The sequence below is a fragment of the Phalacrocorax carbo genome, chromosome 17 (assembly GCF_963921805.1).
Source record: "Phalacrocorax carbo chromosome 17, bPhaCar2.1, whole genome shotgun sequence".
In the NCBI taxonomy this organism is placed as follows: domain Eukaryota; kingdom Metazoa; phylum Chordata; class Aves; order Suliformes; family Phalacrocoracidae; genus Phalacrocorax; species Phalacrocorax carbo.
In genome coordinates, this window is record NC_087529.1 from 10,639,154 (window position 1) to 10,658,294 (window position 19,141).

Sequence of the window (19,141 nt, forward strand, 5' to 3'; positions counted from 1 at the left end):
GGCAGGACACCAAAGCATCCTTCCAAGCGAACATCCGGAGTCGCATGGTGCCGCACCTGGAATAAACCTTTACTCCAGAAATCTGGAGTGAATATAATCTATCATGGGGCAATTCTGAAAACCCATGTCAAGGAACAGCAAAACATACTGTTCAGTAAAGTATTAAACATGTGCCTAAGTGTTTCTCAGCAGGGATGCTTTAACTCAGTTTAACTCAAAGGAAAGTTACCCACGATTTTCCCTGTGGATGCTCTGACTCCCTGTCTAGCTGCCACAACATCCCACCAAATAAAAACCAGAAAGATTTGACACTCATTGGGTCCAGCAGCACCAGAAACCACAAATGTTAAGCTCAGCCCTCCAGCACTGTGAATGGAGAACTAAACAGTGACCCATAAGCTGGTGTGTTTGCACGTCCTACACACCATTATAAACCTGTCTGCATGTCCTGTACACCAGTATAAACCATGCCCATGTCATGATCTCAGGTGCTTGCTTACTGCTCCTGGACTAATGCAAAACCATGGCTCAAACCTGCAAGACAGCCTCACCAAAACCATGCTAGAGGCTGTCCTTAAGCAAGGCTGGAAAGCCCTCATTACAACGATAAGACCTGCAAATTTCTTCGTATCAAAAATGAAATTGGAATAAGACTAGCAATGCGAGAAATCCTTGGGCTCCTAACCGTAAAAGCAGAGTCCTCTGCAGACAGCTTCTCCTTCCCACCGCCCCTCGCTGCAGTCACGGCACGGTGCAGACTGCGGGTACCTACGTCTCGGGTGACGGCTGCGCTCCCGCCGCTGGTCACCACTGCCTTCCACAGCGCTGGGAGTGGCCGCGGGCACGATGCGGAGGCGGGTGCCACCATGGGCCTTGACGCCTGGCTCCTGCTGGCCCGCAGCTTTGGCTCAAGCCAGGAGCAAACACACTCCTGCTGCCCCACGGGAAAAGCCCACATCATCTTCTCGCAACAGGACCAGAAGGAAATGCCTCAGGTTTTATGCATTTTCAACACTGGGCTGCCCACCGAACCCAATGGAAAAACCCCAGGAGTCAAGTCCCCAGCTGGCAGTGACTTCCACCCTGGTGATGAAGGAGATAATGACAAACTGCAGGAGGGTCCCAGCAGGGCCCGGGCACCCTCCTGGGCCTGGTGGGGAGACCCCGCTGCAGCTCTTGGCCTGGTGGCCTGGGTTGTGCAGGAGCAGCTCCCCAAGGGACCCCAGGCAATGCTTCATGTCCCCGCGACTGTACAAAGTGGATGGGAAGAAGCTTGCGGGGACAGGAGAAGAGACGCCTCCCTCCTCCTGCTGGCCCTGGGGGACCAAGGGCTCGGGGATGGCTCCGACGCGAGGGCAAGGGGACAGCAGCTGCCCTGGAGCAGGGCATGCGGCGGGAGGACACTGAGGGTGGTGGGAGGGTGACTGGGGAAAACTGAGCTAAAACAGCCAAGTTTCAATGCAGACAGACGTCTTGGTGGCATCACCTGCCAGGAGGTGGGTGAGAGCAACGCTCCCCCCACCCAGGTTTTCTCAGAGAAGCCAGGCTTTGACTATAGGGAGAAAGGGAAAATTCAAACAAGCGGATATTTTCCCCTTTTCCAATGCCAAACAGATTTGCCAAGGGAAACAGAACCCAATTCCCATCCTATCTCAACATACGCAATGACGGACAGTCCTCAGAAAGTCTGATGCGAGGAGACAAGCCAGCACTATGCGACGTCTTTTCTGTTTAATTCCACATTTCATTGTTTACTGTTTTCAGGGCTCTCTCTGAGTAAGCGGCCCGCCTGCCCCAGCCGTGCCGCAAAGCTCTCAGCAGAGTGCCTGCGCGTGCGGCCATCCGTGCCGCCGCGCTGCGGGGAGAGACGGGTGTCCCCGGGCAGCTCCTTCCACAGCGAGAACATGGGCAGGTTGCACTTTGCCTTGGAGCTGAACATCAGGAAACCATCTGAACTCCCTTTCCTCCTGCCCCTCATTTATAAATTTAATAAAATAACAATAATAATATAATAATAATAATAATAATGAAAACAAAGGCTTATTGGAGCTGTTTCTGCTCAACTTTCCACAGTCTCTTTTCATGTAACTCTCTGGAATCAGATTTTTTCCAAGAAATACTGTGAGAAAAAAAGAATAATAATAATAATAATTATAATAATAATAATTATAATAATAAAAAGCATCTGGAACCAGCTCAGAAGATTTCTAATGCTTTTCAGCTTGACTGACTTGGAGTGCATTGACCACACCATTTATATTTTCTTCAGGTACCTGCAAGAAAACAAAAAGAAAGGTCATGCTCTAGCAGAAGCCAGGGAGGGACGACAAGGAAAGGAGAGGCAGGCGACGAAGCCAAAGCAGTCCCAAGGAGCCAGGTACTTTGCTGTTGCACGCCTGAACTCCACTGAGAAAGGACTCCATCTACAAGAGGTACCCCCTGGTTCAAAAGCGTTAACCCATGGTACCCCTAGAAGCAAACCTCGTAAGTGAGATCTGGCTGGTTTGCTGCCTCCGTGGTGAGTGCTGGTGGGGAGGCAACTGTTTTGGGCTTTTCCTTTCCTTCTCCTCTTCCTCTCCCTTCCTTTCCCTTCCTTTTGTTGGTACAGCATTTGTACACCAGCAGCTCGCTCATGCAAGGTGCCTGTGCTGATGGACTTATACAGGTGCCTGAGGGCTCCATGAGGCTCTCCAGGCCATCCTACAGGTTTGGGACCCACAAGTGTGGGTGGGAAGACCATGTCGGGTGATAGGGGAACATGTCCATCAAAAGAAGAAGAGAACTGCCAGTCTGCTTGTGGTGGGGAGGGTCCCAGATGGTGCGGCATAGCACCTGAGCTTTCTTATCCAGTCTTGTGATGAGACTTAACCATAGGAGTTCATATACAAAATTATTAGTGGGTGTCTTTTCACACTTACTGCAAGAAAAAACTCTTGTAAGAGAAGATGCAAAAGATCTCAGAGCGACTGTCATTGGTAGAAAAGAATATCACAAGTAAAGGTATATCAGATAGAAAAGAGGCGCCTGACTGTTACATAAACTCAAAGACGACACTCAGGGGACCGGCAGCTAACAGCTCTTGGAAAGTGGAAAGGGGACTGAGGGGAAAATAAATTATCTGTGAGCTGCTGCAAGAAGCCAAATAATTCACGTTAAGTAAGTTGAAGAAGGGACTGTCTCTTCTGCGAGGTATTTGAGTCTTGGCCAGGAGTACAATACCTGGATTCACTGGACACCTGCCAGAGCTCAGACAGTGGAAATACAACTGGACCGTGATTTTCTGCAAGGCTTTTAGCAAATGTGAGGAAAAAAACCCGCGAGAAGTAACAAGAAAAACGTTCAATTTTCCAATGGGGGGATGGAATAGGAGCGGCTGACTCTGATGATGTGTGAACAGAAGTCAGCTGGGAAAGGAAGAAAATAATCTTAAAACAACCATACAGCAAATTCTTCTGGGTTAGGAAGGAAACCCCAGCAAACCTTGACCATAGGGAACAGGACTTTGAGACAGGACTCTCCACTGCCTCCCCTCCATCATTTTTCCCAGTACACCGAACACTGCAGTGGAAGAAGCTGTATGACTGCCTCTCCAGAAGATAATGATAAAAGACACAGGAATCAATTTTGCAAAACACATTTTCTTAGCCAGCCCCAGCGGACGATCAGCGGGGCTCTCCACATGCTCCTTCAGTGCAGCACAGAAGCAGGAAGAAGCAGAAGGGGCCCATTCTAGCCCGTTGGCTTTGACCCACGTGGACCCACCTCCTCACTTAAACACCACGGGCCGATCCTTCACGCACTGCAAAATGCTTGATTGATTTAACCTCAAGGAAATTCTATCAATCATACCACAAATGCTTGGGCCAGACCTTCTCCAGGACAGCAGGGCAGATGTGTGCACAGTTTTCATTTGTAGGACACATCCTAGTTTGCCACCAGTGGAGAAGTCCTACCTCTCTCTGCCCCTTAGAAAAGGTCCCTGTCCCAGGGCAGCTGGTGCAACACGCTCACTCGTCGGCTAGAGGGCAGATCAAAGCATCTACCGTGAAGGGAAAAGTAAAGCTCCAAACTACTTCCCACACATAGCTTCAGCCTCGTTAGCTGCAAAATGCTGGTGAAGAAGAGCAAGATACCCCTGAGCATGAGGCAGTGAGAGCAGCGCACCTAGAAACGGGACCCTTCTCACTGGCTCTCTGTAGAGGGAGCTGGAAACCACCGGTCTCTCCAGCCTGACCTTATGTCACCCAGGGGATACACCAGAGAGCTGGAGGTTCCCATCTCAGCATTGTCTCCCAAAGGGATTTCTTCTCAAGCACAGGTCCTGATCTCCAGGGCAAACTTCTACAGCTACAGCACTGCAGAAGGCCTGAGTGTTAACACCCAGGTGAAATGAAAAATTAAGCAACCAAAAAAACCTTAAGGTGCACAGGAGTAAAAAAAGTCAAAGGGAACAGCAAGCTTTTATAAAGTGCTCTAAATTGTGGACAACAAGAACTGAACAACCTTAAATAAAGAAAGGGAGGATGCAGAGAAAGCCTTCAGGATGCAGTTAGACCTTGAGAAATGTCACTAGAAGTCAAGGTGTCTGGGTGGCAAAGTTAGGGAAAACATGACAAAATCTAGGTCAGGGTCTTGGCCAATAAAGCCAACCTAGAGCCCGCAGGCACACAGGCCAGCCACCATGCCTGGAGCGAAGTCAAGCAAAGGGGGGCTTGAAATGCACCTTCCACATAGTGGGAGGATTTGACAACTAGAATAGCACTGTCCAGATGACGAGGCTTTTAAAACCGTACGAAAAGAAAACAGCAGGTAGCAAGGAAAATGCTAAAATACTGATTTGAGTAAGGAAGATCTGCAGACCTTAGGGCATGGCCCAAATAACACCCTTCCAGCTGCTCAGAGGCAGGGATCTGCTGGGCTCAGATGCAGCATGATGCTTTTAAAAGGCGGAGCTGCCTGCAGAGTCATCACAATTGTACAGCACAAGTTTTAAGTGAAATATCTACTTTAACTGACAGGGCTTAGCTCTCCAGATATCCCTTGACAACTAGAAGCACTCTGCACCTTGTGCTCTGCAAGGAAAGCATGCACCTGGGGCCACAACAACAGGTAGGAATGTGAGGCAAAGCTAACAGTATTGATTTTAAAATGGTGTTTTATTAGCTTATCTTATCAGCACAGTTAATATTCAAGAAAGTAAGACAAACATATATAACACTTTGACCTTTGCTATCTGGAATAATATTTACTTTTACTCTTTACACACATGACCTATAGGCTGCAAATGGTTCACACCAACTGTGAAAAACCAAAGTAATACGCTGAAAAAACCCACCTTGAACTCACTGGAGCTTTTACAGGTCAAAAGTAGGGCCTGAGCAGTGAATTTACAGTGATGAAAGGAGAAGTATAATGCAATAAAGGGCACAATTAAGAAAAAAAAAAAACTCAAAAAGCACAAAGCAGCTGAGTTTTGTTAGCACATGGGCTACTGATGTCCGCCCTCAGGACTTGGGGAATGGGCTCCAAGCCAAATGCCATCCTGTTTGTGGCTACAGGCATAGCAATTTTCCCTTTTTAGGGAAATTCCTCATTTTTGAGGGTGTCCTATACAGCCAAAGGAAGAGCAGAGGTAGGCCTAGAAGGTAAAATATCCGCCAGTACAAAAGAGAAGAGAACCCTGCATAAATGGCAAGGCCCTCATGCTCATGACTGTGCTGCAACTGCTCATGGGCACTTCAGGAGAAGAAACCCTTCTCTGCTTCAAAATTACCTTCCCTGGCTGTTCTGCCAGTCATTGCTATTTTATCAAAGGCTTACACCATGAGGAGGATGATGCAGGGACAGCAGGGCTAATCAGGACTCACAGATGGGTCTCAAAATGCCAAGGTTAGGGCTGTGCAGGTGCCAAGAGATGAAGGCAGGGGTTTTCTGTTGGGAGACTCTCCAAAAAGTTCCCCGCACACCCTCCTCAGAGTCTGGAGCCTCTGACTGTGTTTGCAGGAAAACGGAGAGGGTTTGTGGTTGCTTCTAAGAGAAGCTAGTGATGCAGTGGAGAAGACTCCATTGCTGCAGGTCTTTAAGGACTGAGACCAGCGTTTTGTAAGAATGACACTCCCTAACATGGCTTTGTCTTGGGGTAGGGCTGGGCTTGGTTCAGGATCCCCTGACGCAGGGCAGTGACAGCCAGGCGGGTCACTCTGCTGGGCTACGTCAGAGCAGAGGCACTCCAGATGGAAAATGATGTTCTCATCATGAGTTTTCTGCCAGGGAAAATATCTGCCCTGTTCCAAAGAAGCTGTCTTGATACTCACCAATGCGTGATCAAACTTAAAAGTACTGATGTAGTAGGCTGGGATGTCAGCTGCGGCCAAAGGCTCAGAAATCTGAGCGACAATTCCACATTCGTCTGTGGGGGGAGATTAAAAAATCAATCATTGTCTGAATGGCACCTGTCAGTCTCGCAGAACTCCTGGGTCTCGCCAGCTCCGCAGCCAAACAGAGGAGTTTGTCTTCACAAACTCCAATGAGAAGGGATCTCTGTAGTAAAATGTGTTCTTTCTCACAGAATCAGGCTCTTTGGGCCACCATGATACATTGCATATTTGATTTTATTGCCTTCTTTTTGTTACAGAGGACTGTAAATCCCCCAAAGGCACTGAACATTAGGACTGGAATGATTTTCAGAAGTCCAAAGAAGGGCAACTAATGATGTTCAGGAAGGAAGCACCAAAACCAGTCTCACATACCCTTAACCTCTGTTTTTCTCTTTAGCTCTTGCGAGTTAACACTTGCCCTGCATGTCTGAGAGAGGAGATGCTGCCCCGCTGGCCAGCCTGGACACATGGTTCCTAGATCACAGACCACCACAGATGCCAGTTTACATGGTTCATCTGTCCTGTTCATTGCAGAACATTGTTTCCAGATGAAATCTGAGTTTCACTGACCCAAACTGTACATTTCAACTTGATTGTAAGCTAGCATACTTAAACATCGCATACTTAGGGGACTGGTAGGTGTCCTGCGGTCCCACCAGTGATATATACCATGTCATTTCTACATATTTGTCTCTAAGATACATAAAGAGAAGGTGCATGAAAATTTCCTTCCTGCTACTTTTGGCTGTCTGGTGTAGAAGCTGCAATTAAATACAAAAATTGGGCAAACATTTTCCAGAAATGTTTTTGAAGCCTGTATTTTGTAACTGTTTCAGAGGCCATGGGAAGGAGTGTTTTCTGAAGATCAGGCCCTTGTTTCAATATTCAGATCAGCCTCCTTAAAATTACAGGGGACATAAAAGTAACCAGAACACTTCTGCAGACATGAAGCATTTGCTCTGCGCTGCTGAGGTCCAATATTCTTTTGAGCAGAGAAAATGTCTGCAACCCTGAACGGACTGCCACTTGGACTGCTAGAAATCTGTACCAAATCTACAGGAGCCACAGAGTTGCCCACGGACAGCACTGGAGTGCGGCAGCGCCGCCTGACCACTGATTTCAGTAATCTACAATGCATTCCCGTATCACCTTTTTGCCCACTTTTTCTCTTTAAACGGAGACCCAGCTGTAGCTACCTCCGCAGTCCAGCAGATGAATGCAATTTAGATGGAGCTGTCGAGCATGCAGTACTTTCAAAAGTATATTTAGAAGTCTGACTTATTAGGTAGGAGTCAGACTCCTCCCGTTTGAGAAGCCCAGCTTGCAAAGTCATGTTAAGCTTCTGGCTCTTAAAAAGCCTCAGCCTCAGATGGATTTTTCCATCATCTTTGAAGGCCCTGAGGCGACTGACTACCTGTGCACCAACTGATCCCCCAAATGTTTACCTACCAAAGCCAAGAGGCTGCCCACCAATCCGCACCATCTTCCAGAGTTCACCAGATGCACTTGTAAACAACAAATTATTAGGAAATCTGTAAAAGAAAAGGAACACCAAACGCGGCAATTAAAACACAGCAGTGTGTCAAATATTGCCTGTGGGGATGCTTCTGTTCCTGTATCCCTGCGCTGCTTGAAGCCAACAATAGTGGCAGCAGCAGCTTGGTGAATCGGAGAAAACTCAAGGCAAGCGGGACAGATGCACCTGCCTGCCCCTCCAGATGTCCTGTGGTAAACCAGCACCCGATGCTGGAAGTGTGCACAGGCACCCGGAGAGGCATGGTAAAAGATTTCTAAGAAACAGGCCATGCCCCAGCTCCACAAACGTCAGGACAGTTACCTGAAGGCTTGATTTGAACTGCATTTAGAAACGCCTAGGGACAGAATATGTTTCTATACCTACTCTCTTAGGAGTGTTTTCAGTGACCACTGGTTTTGTGTCTGAGCATCATCAGTGCTTTTCTCCATACCATCCCTGGGAGGTCCCTGGGATCTCTGCGGGGATCCCCATTTCTTAGCAGAGGAAAGAAGACCCGTGGCTAAGTGACTTGCCCAGGGTCAAGCAGGCAGTCTGTGCAGAGGAGGAGTTGGCTGCCCAGGTTCCCCAAGCATCGGGCTGCTGCTGCAACGCTCTAGCCTCTCTTGAAGGCAGACAGAGGTTTACTTCAATTAAGGTCAAAGAAACTTTCAAGAGGGCAATTAATAGGTTGCAAAACAAGTCCCTAGGGCAGGCAAGAATTAAAACCAAACACTGTACTGTGTGCCAAAAGTAAACCTATGCATTGCACCTCAGTGCAGCAACCTGTCTGGCCTCCAGACCTCAGAGACTTCTGTGATGTGAAGCTGCAGAAGCACACACACACACTAACAGGCTGATATTTGCTCCCGAGGTGACTTTCTCCTTGCCAGACAAACGAGTCACGGCTCCGGCTGCACAGGGATGACTCAGTACATTATCATCACAACGAGACTCCGCACCAAGCCCAGCCATGTGTAAAAGCAAAGCAGGAGGACAGCATCACTGACATCCCCACCCTATTTTGGCCTTTAGCAGTAAAACTTCAACCATGCACGCTGTATTTCTTTGGGTTTTGCTCTTAAAAACACAGCTAATGAACAATGGAATAAAAATGTCAAAACCATTTTGCTCCAGTGTTCCTCTTTCAAAAGTGAGATAACCCTATGGTACATTGGCTTGTGATTTCAGGGAGGGCTTGGACAGACTAGCCCAAAATTCAGGAGCTAGAACTAACATGCCAGACATCACTCAGAGAAGGGACAGAGTGTACAGGCACGTGAAACCCATGCAATGAGACTCCCAAGAATTAATATGGAGGAGCTTAAGCTGCTTCCTGCTCCTGTGAGAACACCCCAGATGTCTTTTTGGGGTCCAGGAGACCCTAAGACCAAAGCTCACCTCTGCTGTGTCTGGACATCCATGACCAAGGAGATGTAACCCTCAATGAGAGAAAAGGAGAAAAAGCGAATATGTCCCGAGTCTTCGTTGCCCACCACCGAGTCTTTTACTCTGAAGAGACAGGAGAGAACAGCATTAACTGTGGCTAGAAGAGCAAAGGAAGGATTTTAAAGCAGATATAGCCAGTAAAACGAGAAGTGTTCATACACTGACTTAGGGGACTGAAAAAAATGCCAGTCCCCACGATTGACAAAACTCTCCCACCCCCGCCCCAAGGTCCTCTCACAGGAGGCTGTGGGCCAGGAGCTCCAGGCGCCAACGGGCAGCAGCACAGCCAGCCGTACATCCTCCGGTCATACGTGAATATGTAGCACGTTGATCACATTGCTACTTTTAGCTTGAATCTGAAAAGGCTCAGCCTTCCAAAGCCAATGGATGTCTCTGGGCACCCTCAATCTTCTAATTGGCTTCCACCTGTCAGGACAACCCTCCTCAGCCTGTGAAACCTCCTGCCCTAAGTGCAGGGCAGCGGAGCAGCGCAAGGCCACAGCAGATCCCTGGGCATCCTGGAGCTGCAATGTGAATCTGCACCCCAGATGCCAGCCACACCTCCCCTGGGAGCCTGTCTCCCCGCCAGGACCTACCCATTGGAGTAAAACATGACATCCATTAGGAGTGTAGCAACAGCGGGAAGGGTATCTGGATCCAGGCTGGTGACGCAGAACATATTACTCGGACTGGAAAGGGGATGAATGACAGGCCTCTGAACTGAAAGAGACACACACAGACACACAAAACTATGAAGCCACATCTGCAGCAGGTTCACGTCCCACCAGACATGTGTTATCCACGCACCAGCTGTGGCCGCAGAGAGAACTGACGGTGTTCGTAAGAACATCCCTCATTACTGAAGCCCTGCTGATTCTCAAGACAGGGACCGAGGAGCCTGGGGGCAACCTGCTCTCGCAGCGTCCTCCCCAGGGTATAGGGTGAGATCATCCCAAGTACCCTGCCCTGCCCAGGGCACAGGTCAGCTCTCTGCTTGTAAGGGCTTTCAGGCCATCGGGTGCACCCACATGAGATGGCAAGCTAAGAGAGGTGACAACACAAACTAAAAGGAGCAATAAATTCAGGCCTCCACCATTTAAAAGGCAGGACTATGGAAGGCATTTCTCCAGCTGTGGTTGCTGGCAGTACACCCTCTTTTCCCTCCTTTTGGGGGGCCTATTTTGCCCTAATATCTAAAAAAATTAAAAACCAGCTGACACACAGCAGCTTGGCAAACACACCTGCAGCCAGCAGCTGAGAAGCAGCCAGTATTTAGACACGCAACTATTAAACACAGCAACACAGGGAACTGCATACTTGTGCATAATCAACGTGTGTTTCACTGTGCCCTTCCTTCATCCTTTTTGTGTAAGGCTCATTTTCTTAAACAAGATTATCTATAGCTATCAAGTGACAAGGCTGAGTGGCGCTTCATAATAACCGATCCCTGCTTTGTTTGGCTATGGGCACAAACTTACACACAGCGCGTAGGTAAACATATGTGTTTAAGTAGTTCCTTTTCCTGACTGTGGCCTTTGCTTGGCACTTGTTGCCCTAGACTGGAAACATCATAAGGTTCTGTACAGCCCTGGGCTGACAGTGGCCTTGATCCTGACTGGTATTGAAGTGTGAAAGTTGAACAGCAGCATTCTCTGTGCATCAATCACTGCAATATTTAAACAAGCTTTTATATAAGCCATTTTCCTTTGAAATGCTGAAACATGGAAGTCCGGGCTACAGACAATGTTATTTTTGCAACTGAAATGAACTGTGGTTTAACTTTCTGTCCTACAAAAGGCAAGTCTCCTCTAGAAATGTGAAACTAGCACTAAATGCTTAAACTCAGCAAAGCTCATTGGCATTGCTCAGACAGTTACGCACCTACTCAAATCCTTGGTTGAACTGGGATAGACTCAGGCACGTGTTAAGATAGTCTATTATCTTACAACAGGATGAACAGTCACCAGAATGTTGAAGGCAGGTAGGAGGCAGACTTTCACCCCCATGTGTCATGGAGACCAACTGCCTGGCAAGCTGAGCCCATGCTGGTCCTTACCCAGTTTTGGTTTGACAAATCCATTCGTTATCCCAAGGTCATCGGCAGCCACTGTCTCCCCATTCACTACTCTGAGGATGGTGAACTCAGCAGCCAGCGTGTGCATTACGAAGGGCAGGTCTCGCTCACGTACCTGAAGTTGACAACAGGATTAGCTCACGATGGTACGCACCAGAAGTGAGAACCTCCACTGCAGTGGAGGTTACGTACCCTCAGGGCACAGCAAAGTGGACACATCACTCCTGCTTGAGCCAGCAGGTGTGTAAGGATAATTACTGCCTGGATGTGTGTCTAGAGAAGCACATTTGGTGATATCACGGCAAATATCAGTAGGATTAAGCACTACAGTGTTTTTAAGACTGTGGAAAGAGTGTGGAGACTTCTAAGAGGGAGATGCTTCACCCCTTTTGCAGCATCCCTTCAAGAACCAGCACTGCCTGTTCTTCAGCCTTGTTTCCTAAGGAAAGAAAACTTATGTGGTTGTGCCCTCTGTGTGTGCACACATGTGTGCGAGACAGAAAGACAGTCTATCTGTCTACCCCCAAAATAACTTTGGAGCCTCCTGGCCATCATCAGCCAATCTGACAGCAGACACTATGTTCCTCTAACTCTCAGAAAAACAATGTCTGAGTGATGGTGGGAAATGCTGCCAGTGCCTCCATTAAGGGAAAGACTGCAGTGTGGGCTCAGCGCTCTCATTAGACACCAGATAACCCATACCAACAAATGCCTCATCCTATGAGAAAAGCTCCTGAGATGCCTAACTACAAAGCACAGAGCTCTGGGGAAAGCAGACTTTGGTGCTTCTGCTGCTCCTCGAACAAATTCTTCCCAGAAACGTCATTAAAACTGCCCAACCAAACTTTCATCTGGTGGCAGGTAACTCTGCCTGGTCCTCTCATGTCCTCTTACCAGGATGAAGTCCGTCTGATAGGTGGAGAGCATGAACACTGAGATGTTTTGGTCAGCTAGTGGTGCTATTACTGACTTGGCAATTTTGGTCACTCCAATGGGCTGGGAGCCGGAGAAGCCACCTCCACCAGACACCACGTTGAGGGCAAGCCATGTCGCATCAGCCACGCTCAAGTGTTCTGAGGAAGGGAGCTCTGCAAAGAGACAGAGGGGAAGGACAGAGGTTTGTTTTAGAGGCAGAGAGCGCCAGGTCCACCATCTGGTCCGTACGTGGTTAGCACCGACCTCAGTGCAAGGAATGAAATAAGCCCACTTATCAAGCCAGCCCCCCGGGCTTCCCATGCTGCTTCCCACGTTGGTACTGCGCCGCTTTCTAGATATACCAACTGCATCGATTTCCACTGCAGGACTCATACAGATTTTCAAGGACGACACAGGGAACTACACGAGCCTCAGCAATTCACTCAGATGCCCGTGACCAGCACCGCTGACTTCCCCATGTGGAAAAAGCCTGACGTCTTTGACTTGAATCTCTTCTGTCACACAATTTTCTCCAAATAACTTTACTTGAGCTTTTCCACTCTCTTTTGTTTCCTTTTTCCTGCTCTAAAACCAAATTTTGTTCTCCACGACTCGAGACAGAGGTTGACAGCGCAGCCTGGGCACTAGCACAAGGCTTTGGCGATGCAGAGCAGGTACCCTATGCACCTGCAGGCTGCTGCCTCCGTCTCTAAAGCAGAGGTCAAGAGCCGCACAGTCCTGTAAGGGATGGGAGGTGTAACGTATGCACTAGATTACAAGGTGATCGCATATTAAGATAATGGAAATCTTTTTAAGAATAACCCCGGTTCCATTCCATTTGCTTCTAGTCTATTGCTGTTGAGTAGTTAAAAATCTGCAGCTAAACCATTTAATATAAATTATTAACTGTTTTAAAGAAACCTTAATGTATTAACAGCCTGTGAAACCAGACGCGGACTCTGGAATGAAGGCATAAACTTATCTAAGATTCTCTGGACTTTGGATTTTGGTTTGGCAAATTATAGAAACAAACAGGTCAGATCCAGATCCAGACTCACAAATGCATAATCCCAGCTAAATCTACTTGGTGTAAGGAACCTGACCTCAGCCGGCAAAGACACAGCGGAGGGCCCAGCGGAAACCTGCACACTTTGTTTAGAGGTTAGATGCAGCCCAGCAGTCTGAAAGCCTAAATCCCAGTATTGCTGCTCTTGCAGCCCTGGCACCGTAGGCAAGCCACTTCATGTCTCCACACCCTTGTTTCTGACACTGTGCACCAACTCCAGGCTCCTCCATACAGTATCCTTCCCTTCTGCTTCTGCGAGACCTCTGGGAGCTGTTTCTGTACAGCTCCGGACACCATGTAATAAAATTCATAACCCCACACCCCCGAATCCCCTGGCACCACTGCTGTGAGGCAACGACAGCGCTGAAAACCCAAAATGAACTGAATAATAAATACTGTTCGTTTGACTCTCCTCAATAACCTCAATTGTGTGTGGCATGAAAATCACCCTGAGCAAATACACTGCAAACAGCGGGGACACTGAGGGTTCTGCTTCTGCATTTTGATGTTTAGCTTCACAGGCCAATGTTGTTTTTTTTTTTTTACTGAATAATCAGAGCTTACATGGAATGAAAACTAGGCACCAGGGAGAGTGGGTAAGTTTATGCATTAATCAACAGCATGTTACCTCAGAGAGACCAGTGCAAGTTGCTTGCATAAAATTATTGCAGCAAAACAACATTTTCTGATCAGACAGCTCTTTGCATCAGAAAAGCACCCCCAAAACAAAGCTTACTACATCAATTGGCATGGAGAAGCTAGGGCTCAAAACAACTGCTGCTGATCTAATAAGCAGCTGACATCTTTTTTTCCTTTATTCCCACCTCTGCTCCTTGCCTGTGAAATAAATAAGAAAGGAAAACAAAAAAAAAAGTGTTCTTTCTTTGGACATGGATTTGCTCCCTGGCAGCAGGGAGCAGGCAGGCGCAGGGGAGGCCACCTGCACGCCATCGGTATTTACACTTCCATTTCCCGCATCCCAAAGCCATTAAAGCAGCCAGGCAACTAAATGACAGAGAGGTCAAGTGACACCTTTCCTCTCTGCAAACTCACCCCCACAAGCCTCTGGCAGCACGGCTGCCCCGGTAACTCTGCCAGCTGCGCAGGATGCACGGGCAGCTCCGCATGCGCCGGGGCCCCGCGCTCACCGACCCGTCCCACCCACAGCGGGCACGTCCCAGATGTGCCCAAGCCTCTAATGACTCATTACTAGCAGCGAGAAGAGATCACAGCTCATTTCTCTCGCTATAAACAGGGTCCTGCTTTGTACGGGTGATGTGGACCTGGCTGCAATTCATCAGATACCAGTTTAAATACTATTTTGGGTCAGGGATGTGATGGAAGATGCAGTATCTCACGGTGGGTGGAGGCATTATCACATTTCACTCAGGCAGCAGCAGTGCTGGAGTAGTTGCCCCAGGAAGACCTCGTCAACCTCTCCCTCAGGGGGCAGGAAGGCTGATTTACCCGTTGCATTTGTGATTACTGGAAATTGTTGATCATGTTTGGTTTTTTGTGTTTAACAGGCCCTATGAAGTGTGACAGGAGCCATTGCATTTGCTTAAGTAACCTGTTTCTCATAATTCAACTAACTTTGCAAAAAATATATCGGAAGTGACTGAAATACCAATTTCGGACACTGTTTCCACTAGGCAGCCAGATGGAAAAGCACAGCCCAAATTTTAGTGAAACAAACCCAAGCTAGAGGCTCAACAAATTCATCTAAATAGCATCAAATAAGCCATGTGGGAAGGTGCTTTGCCCAGGAAGCTGTTAAACGCAGTAAACCCAAGGAGAGCTGAAAACACCAGACGTAACATTAACGCAGACTCAGTGAGGTAATACTCATAAGGTAACAAATAAAGAGCAAAATGAAGAATTGCCCACGTTTCAGCACCAAAACCACCATCTCCACCACTTCCCCCACAGGAGAGCAGAGCTCCTGACACCCCACAGCTTCAGTGCCACAGCATCCCCCGTCCTCACACTGTGAGATCGGCACAGAAATCTCTCTGTGGGGCTCTAAAGATCCTCCTGCAACTGGTTTATCGGAGTGCAAGAGTGCACTCCCACTTCTAATCACAGGGGACATCCCACCTCTGGCTGAGAAGGACCTCTAAGAGGGCAGAGACTTGGGCTTTAGTTATTATAATCATGGATTTTGTTTTGAGTTTGCATTGGGGTGAAGCCTCTAGATTTTTGTGGGTTTGCTGTGTAACACTTTGCCAGGAGCGGGCGCCCAGGAGCAGTTCAGCTGCCCATCATCACAACATCACTGGCAAAGCAGAGGAGGCTCACAGGCTCCAGCTGTCATTTTGCCCGTGGTAGCTGGCATGGAACCCCACCAACCTACACAAGATGTGATCATCCCGATAGCCCAAGCACAGCACTCATCTCGCGTATGATTTTGCCTGGCAGTGCAATGCTAGGTACCAATTGCCGGTGGGCTCCAATCGCCCATGGTACTGCTCTTTTTTGGCACGGTAGTTTTCCCTCGTGCAAAATTCTCCCCGCTGCATGAACCCTGCAGTGCCACCAAACAGACAGACAGATGCCGTGTGGGGGATGGCACAGGGCACAACGGCCCCTCAAGGGAGATACTAAACAAATGACAATGTCTGTTCAAACCAAATCCAACAAACACGTGTCAAATAAGATTTAGGGCATGATTTAAACTGCTTATTAACACTATGGGTGATTTGAAAGGTCGGAAGTCTGTTTGGAGCCTCACTGGCCCATTTGGCAGGTACAGTTGAAGCAAAGCAGCCTCCATGGCACATGTTATCCTGGGATGTGAGGTGGTGAGTATCGTATCGGCCATAGTTGGCTCCTGAGCTCAAATAATCAATCCATTTCCAGTGAGGACAACAAACGTTGGCTGAAACCCAAACTGCTGCTGCCAGAGTGCTACGAAATGCTGTAAGCACTGTGAGCTGGGGCTCCACGTGGCACTGTTAAAATACTTTTGGGGGGATGCAGGCCAGATGATGCGCTTCCAGCTCATGGTCTGCCACCAAGGTGGCCACAGAAAGCCGGGAAGGAAAACCTCCTGGTTTACAGCCCTGACCAAAGAGTATGGGTCTACCTAACAGTGGGATAACAGCAACATTTTTCTGCCCGTTTTCCACCCTGGGGACCCCCCAGCCTCACGCACCCTGTACAGTTTGAGGCAAAGCATTGGGAGAGAGTCCTCCTGTTCTGGAGGAGCACTGGAAAATGTGCAAGATGCTCTGAGGAAGTGCAACACCACCAGAATTTTTTTCCCTTTCTGTACCTAATTTAAATGGGTTCAAATTTCTCATAAAAGGATTACAGTTAAGGTACGGGGATCACTGGAAAATGCACACTTCCATAGCAGAAATACACCTCACCTACCCACATTGATACCTGGGTCAATGCTGTGCAAAGCACTGCCAACCAGAGACTTATTTCCTTCCCCTAAAAGAATACCTTGTGAGCTGTTTTCCATAGACCTCGTTCCAACCTAACAGCAACCAAATACCCACTTGAGGACACCTATTAGCTTTCAAGTGAAACTGTAGATATATGATGGATTTATCGTAGGGCTTGGAGAGGAACGAAGGTGCTCGGCTGGTTTGTTTCTTTGGTGTGGTATGTTGGATCATCTCTTAAGCACTTACCTTCCCTCAGTACAAATTTCTGCATTATCGCAGAGTCGCCTGGGTGATGTGCTACTCCTTGATTTGTTCTGGTACTCTAAATGAACCTATTGCTCATTCAATTAATCATTATAGGACTTATGTTTGCAGCCATGGCTAACTCCAAATGCTAAAAAATAATGAAATTAAAAAATACTGTGGATTTTTTGACCAGCCTACTGGCTTTAAATCCCTTACTCTGTACGTATTTCACCTTTTATAGCCTCCCCCTGCAAAAATGACAGCTAGACTCCTGCTTGTATTAAAAAGATAGAGAAAAAGGCTCCTGCAATAGCAGGACTCCAATGGTCAGGCATTAAAAATAAAAGCACTGCCAACTGCAAAATTCATGATAAATTGGGAGAGCTGTCGCCAATGCCTCTATGTGGCCGCACAGTCTATGTATATATATTTTTAAGAGCATATTTATATTTATTAAAGGGTTCTCCTTCCCACTGCCCAGTGGAAGCTTTTCATTGCTCTGCGATCTTCAAGTCCCATCTAATAATGAAGCGAAATAAGGGATTATCTCAGGTCGTAAAGCCTGAGATCCAAATCCTGGGCATCTTTCTGACTTCTCTGCTGGCTTTATCACGCAGCCACTGGGGAGGGGCTGGAGAGGCCACCGGGTGCTGCAGGTGGGTGCTGCCGAGAAGAGTGTGCGATGGCCAAAGCATCAATGGGCCCATGGGGAGCTGGGATGCCCAAGGTTGGTTTCCAGCACCCACTGGCGTGGTTTCCCTGCCGTCTAATAGCGTGCATGTGGTTGAACTGGATGTCTCTGCTCGGAAAACTTTTTTAGGAGTTCTTTATCTTTGAGGGCGCCATGGAAACTGGCCACATGAGCTCAAAATCTTGGATGGAGAAGAGGAGGAGGAGGATAACCACCTGAGCCTCATATCTTTTGCAAAATTAGGCTAAGTAAACATTCCTCTAATGTTAGGAAACGGAGGACTCTGTTTCTCTTTCAGAAAGCCAGGCGAAATGGGATAAAGCAGGGCATAGATATAATTTATCAATTTCTATAGCGTACTAAAATCCAGAAAGCGCTCCGAAGCTGGTCAAACGTCCAGCTTTGCGTGTCCCAGTCCTCGCTACTTGGGAAGCACGAGGGTTATTCCTGCAGGATGCCCCGTGTCTCGCTTTGCGCTGCCACAAGGACAAGCTGAGGTTATCCACCGTGTTTCCCCCTTGGGGACCCCACCAGGCTTTCTTTTTGCCTCAAAACACGTATGCTGCCAGCTTCGCACTTAATAACTGGGAGCAAAGACTTTTGCTGCTACAGAGGTTTTAAACAAGCCTCGCAGGCAGTTTGCAGCGCGGTGCGAGATGGCTGCCAGGCAGAAAGTCCTTGGCGTCGGTTTGATTTGAGTGCCACAGAGCCCTCCCACACCAAGGGACTTACCTAAGCACAACGGCTGGTGAGATGAAAGCACGCCGCTTGGCTTTGCATTGGGAAACATGATGATTAAGTCCAAAAAGTTAATGCTTTTGTGCACAAGAGAAGGAAGAAAATCCCACAGCTCTGATTCAGCTGAAATCATCTCACATGCCAACGAGCTCGAGCTCGTCCTGGGAAGAGGCTGCCACGCTCACAACCAAGCAGCTTTTGCAATTTTTTCCATTTATGCTAATGGTTTGGTCAACTGCCACCCTCTGCAGAGGGCAACACCGGAGGCGATCAGTGCCAGAGGCAGCCCTGTGAGCACGAGTCACGACATGAGGAGCGCAATGCCTCCAGCACCGCATCGCTGCCCCACGGCACGCGCTCTGGCTCAGCCTCATCGAGGCATGAGCCGCACTGAGACATCTCCTCCAGCAACACATCGGGAATTTTTAAAGGACTGGTAGCTCCAAATGTTCATTAGACACCAAGTGCTGCCAGCAAATGGGACGGCAGGTTTCTCCAGGATCACAGTGGACCATCAAACTTCAATTTTTGTCTCTCTTATTGCTCTTCCTTGTGCATGCCAAATTTGCTCCTGATGGGATGCCTGGGCACCTCTGCAGGGCTGGATCCACAGCCGGGGAACCTCGCCATATCTAACTGCGTGCTTCTGTGTTTTTGACATTTTCTCCTAACAGAGC

At 48.2% G+C, this 19,141-nt stretch overlaps 1 protein-coding gene across 1 annotated transcript in view; it reads right to left on the reverse strand.

The window, feature by feature from the left end:
• Positions 1-1,714: 1,714 nt before the first annotated feature.
• The window catches only part of CASTOR2 (cytosolic arginine sensor for mTORC1 subunit 2), a 123,296-nt gene continuing 105,869 nt past the window's right edge, over positions 1,715-19,141 (reverse strand). The window contains exons 3-9 of the mRNA XM_064468338.1: positions 12,308-12,501; positions 11,396-11,528; positions 9,936-10,059; positions 9,292-9,402; positions 7,827-7,909; positions 6,315-6,409; positions 1,715-2,273 (exon numbers count right to left, since the gene is read on the reverse strand). Of these exons, the coding sequence (XP_064324408.1) occupies positions 2,208-2,273; positions 6,315-6,409; positions 7,827-7,909; positions 9,292-9,402; positions 9,936-10,059; positions 11,396-11,528; positions 12,308-12,501 (806 nt within the window). The 3' untranslated portion in view covers positions 1,715-2,207. The remainder of the gene's footprint in view (positions 2,274-6,314; positions 6,410-7,826; positions 7,910-9,291; positions 9,403-9,935; positions 10,060-11,395; positions 11,529-12,307; positions 12,502-19,141) is intronic.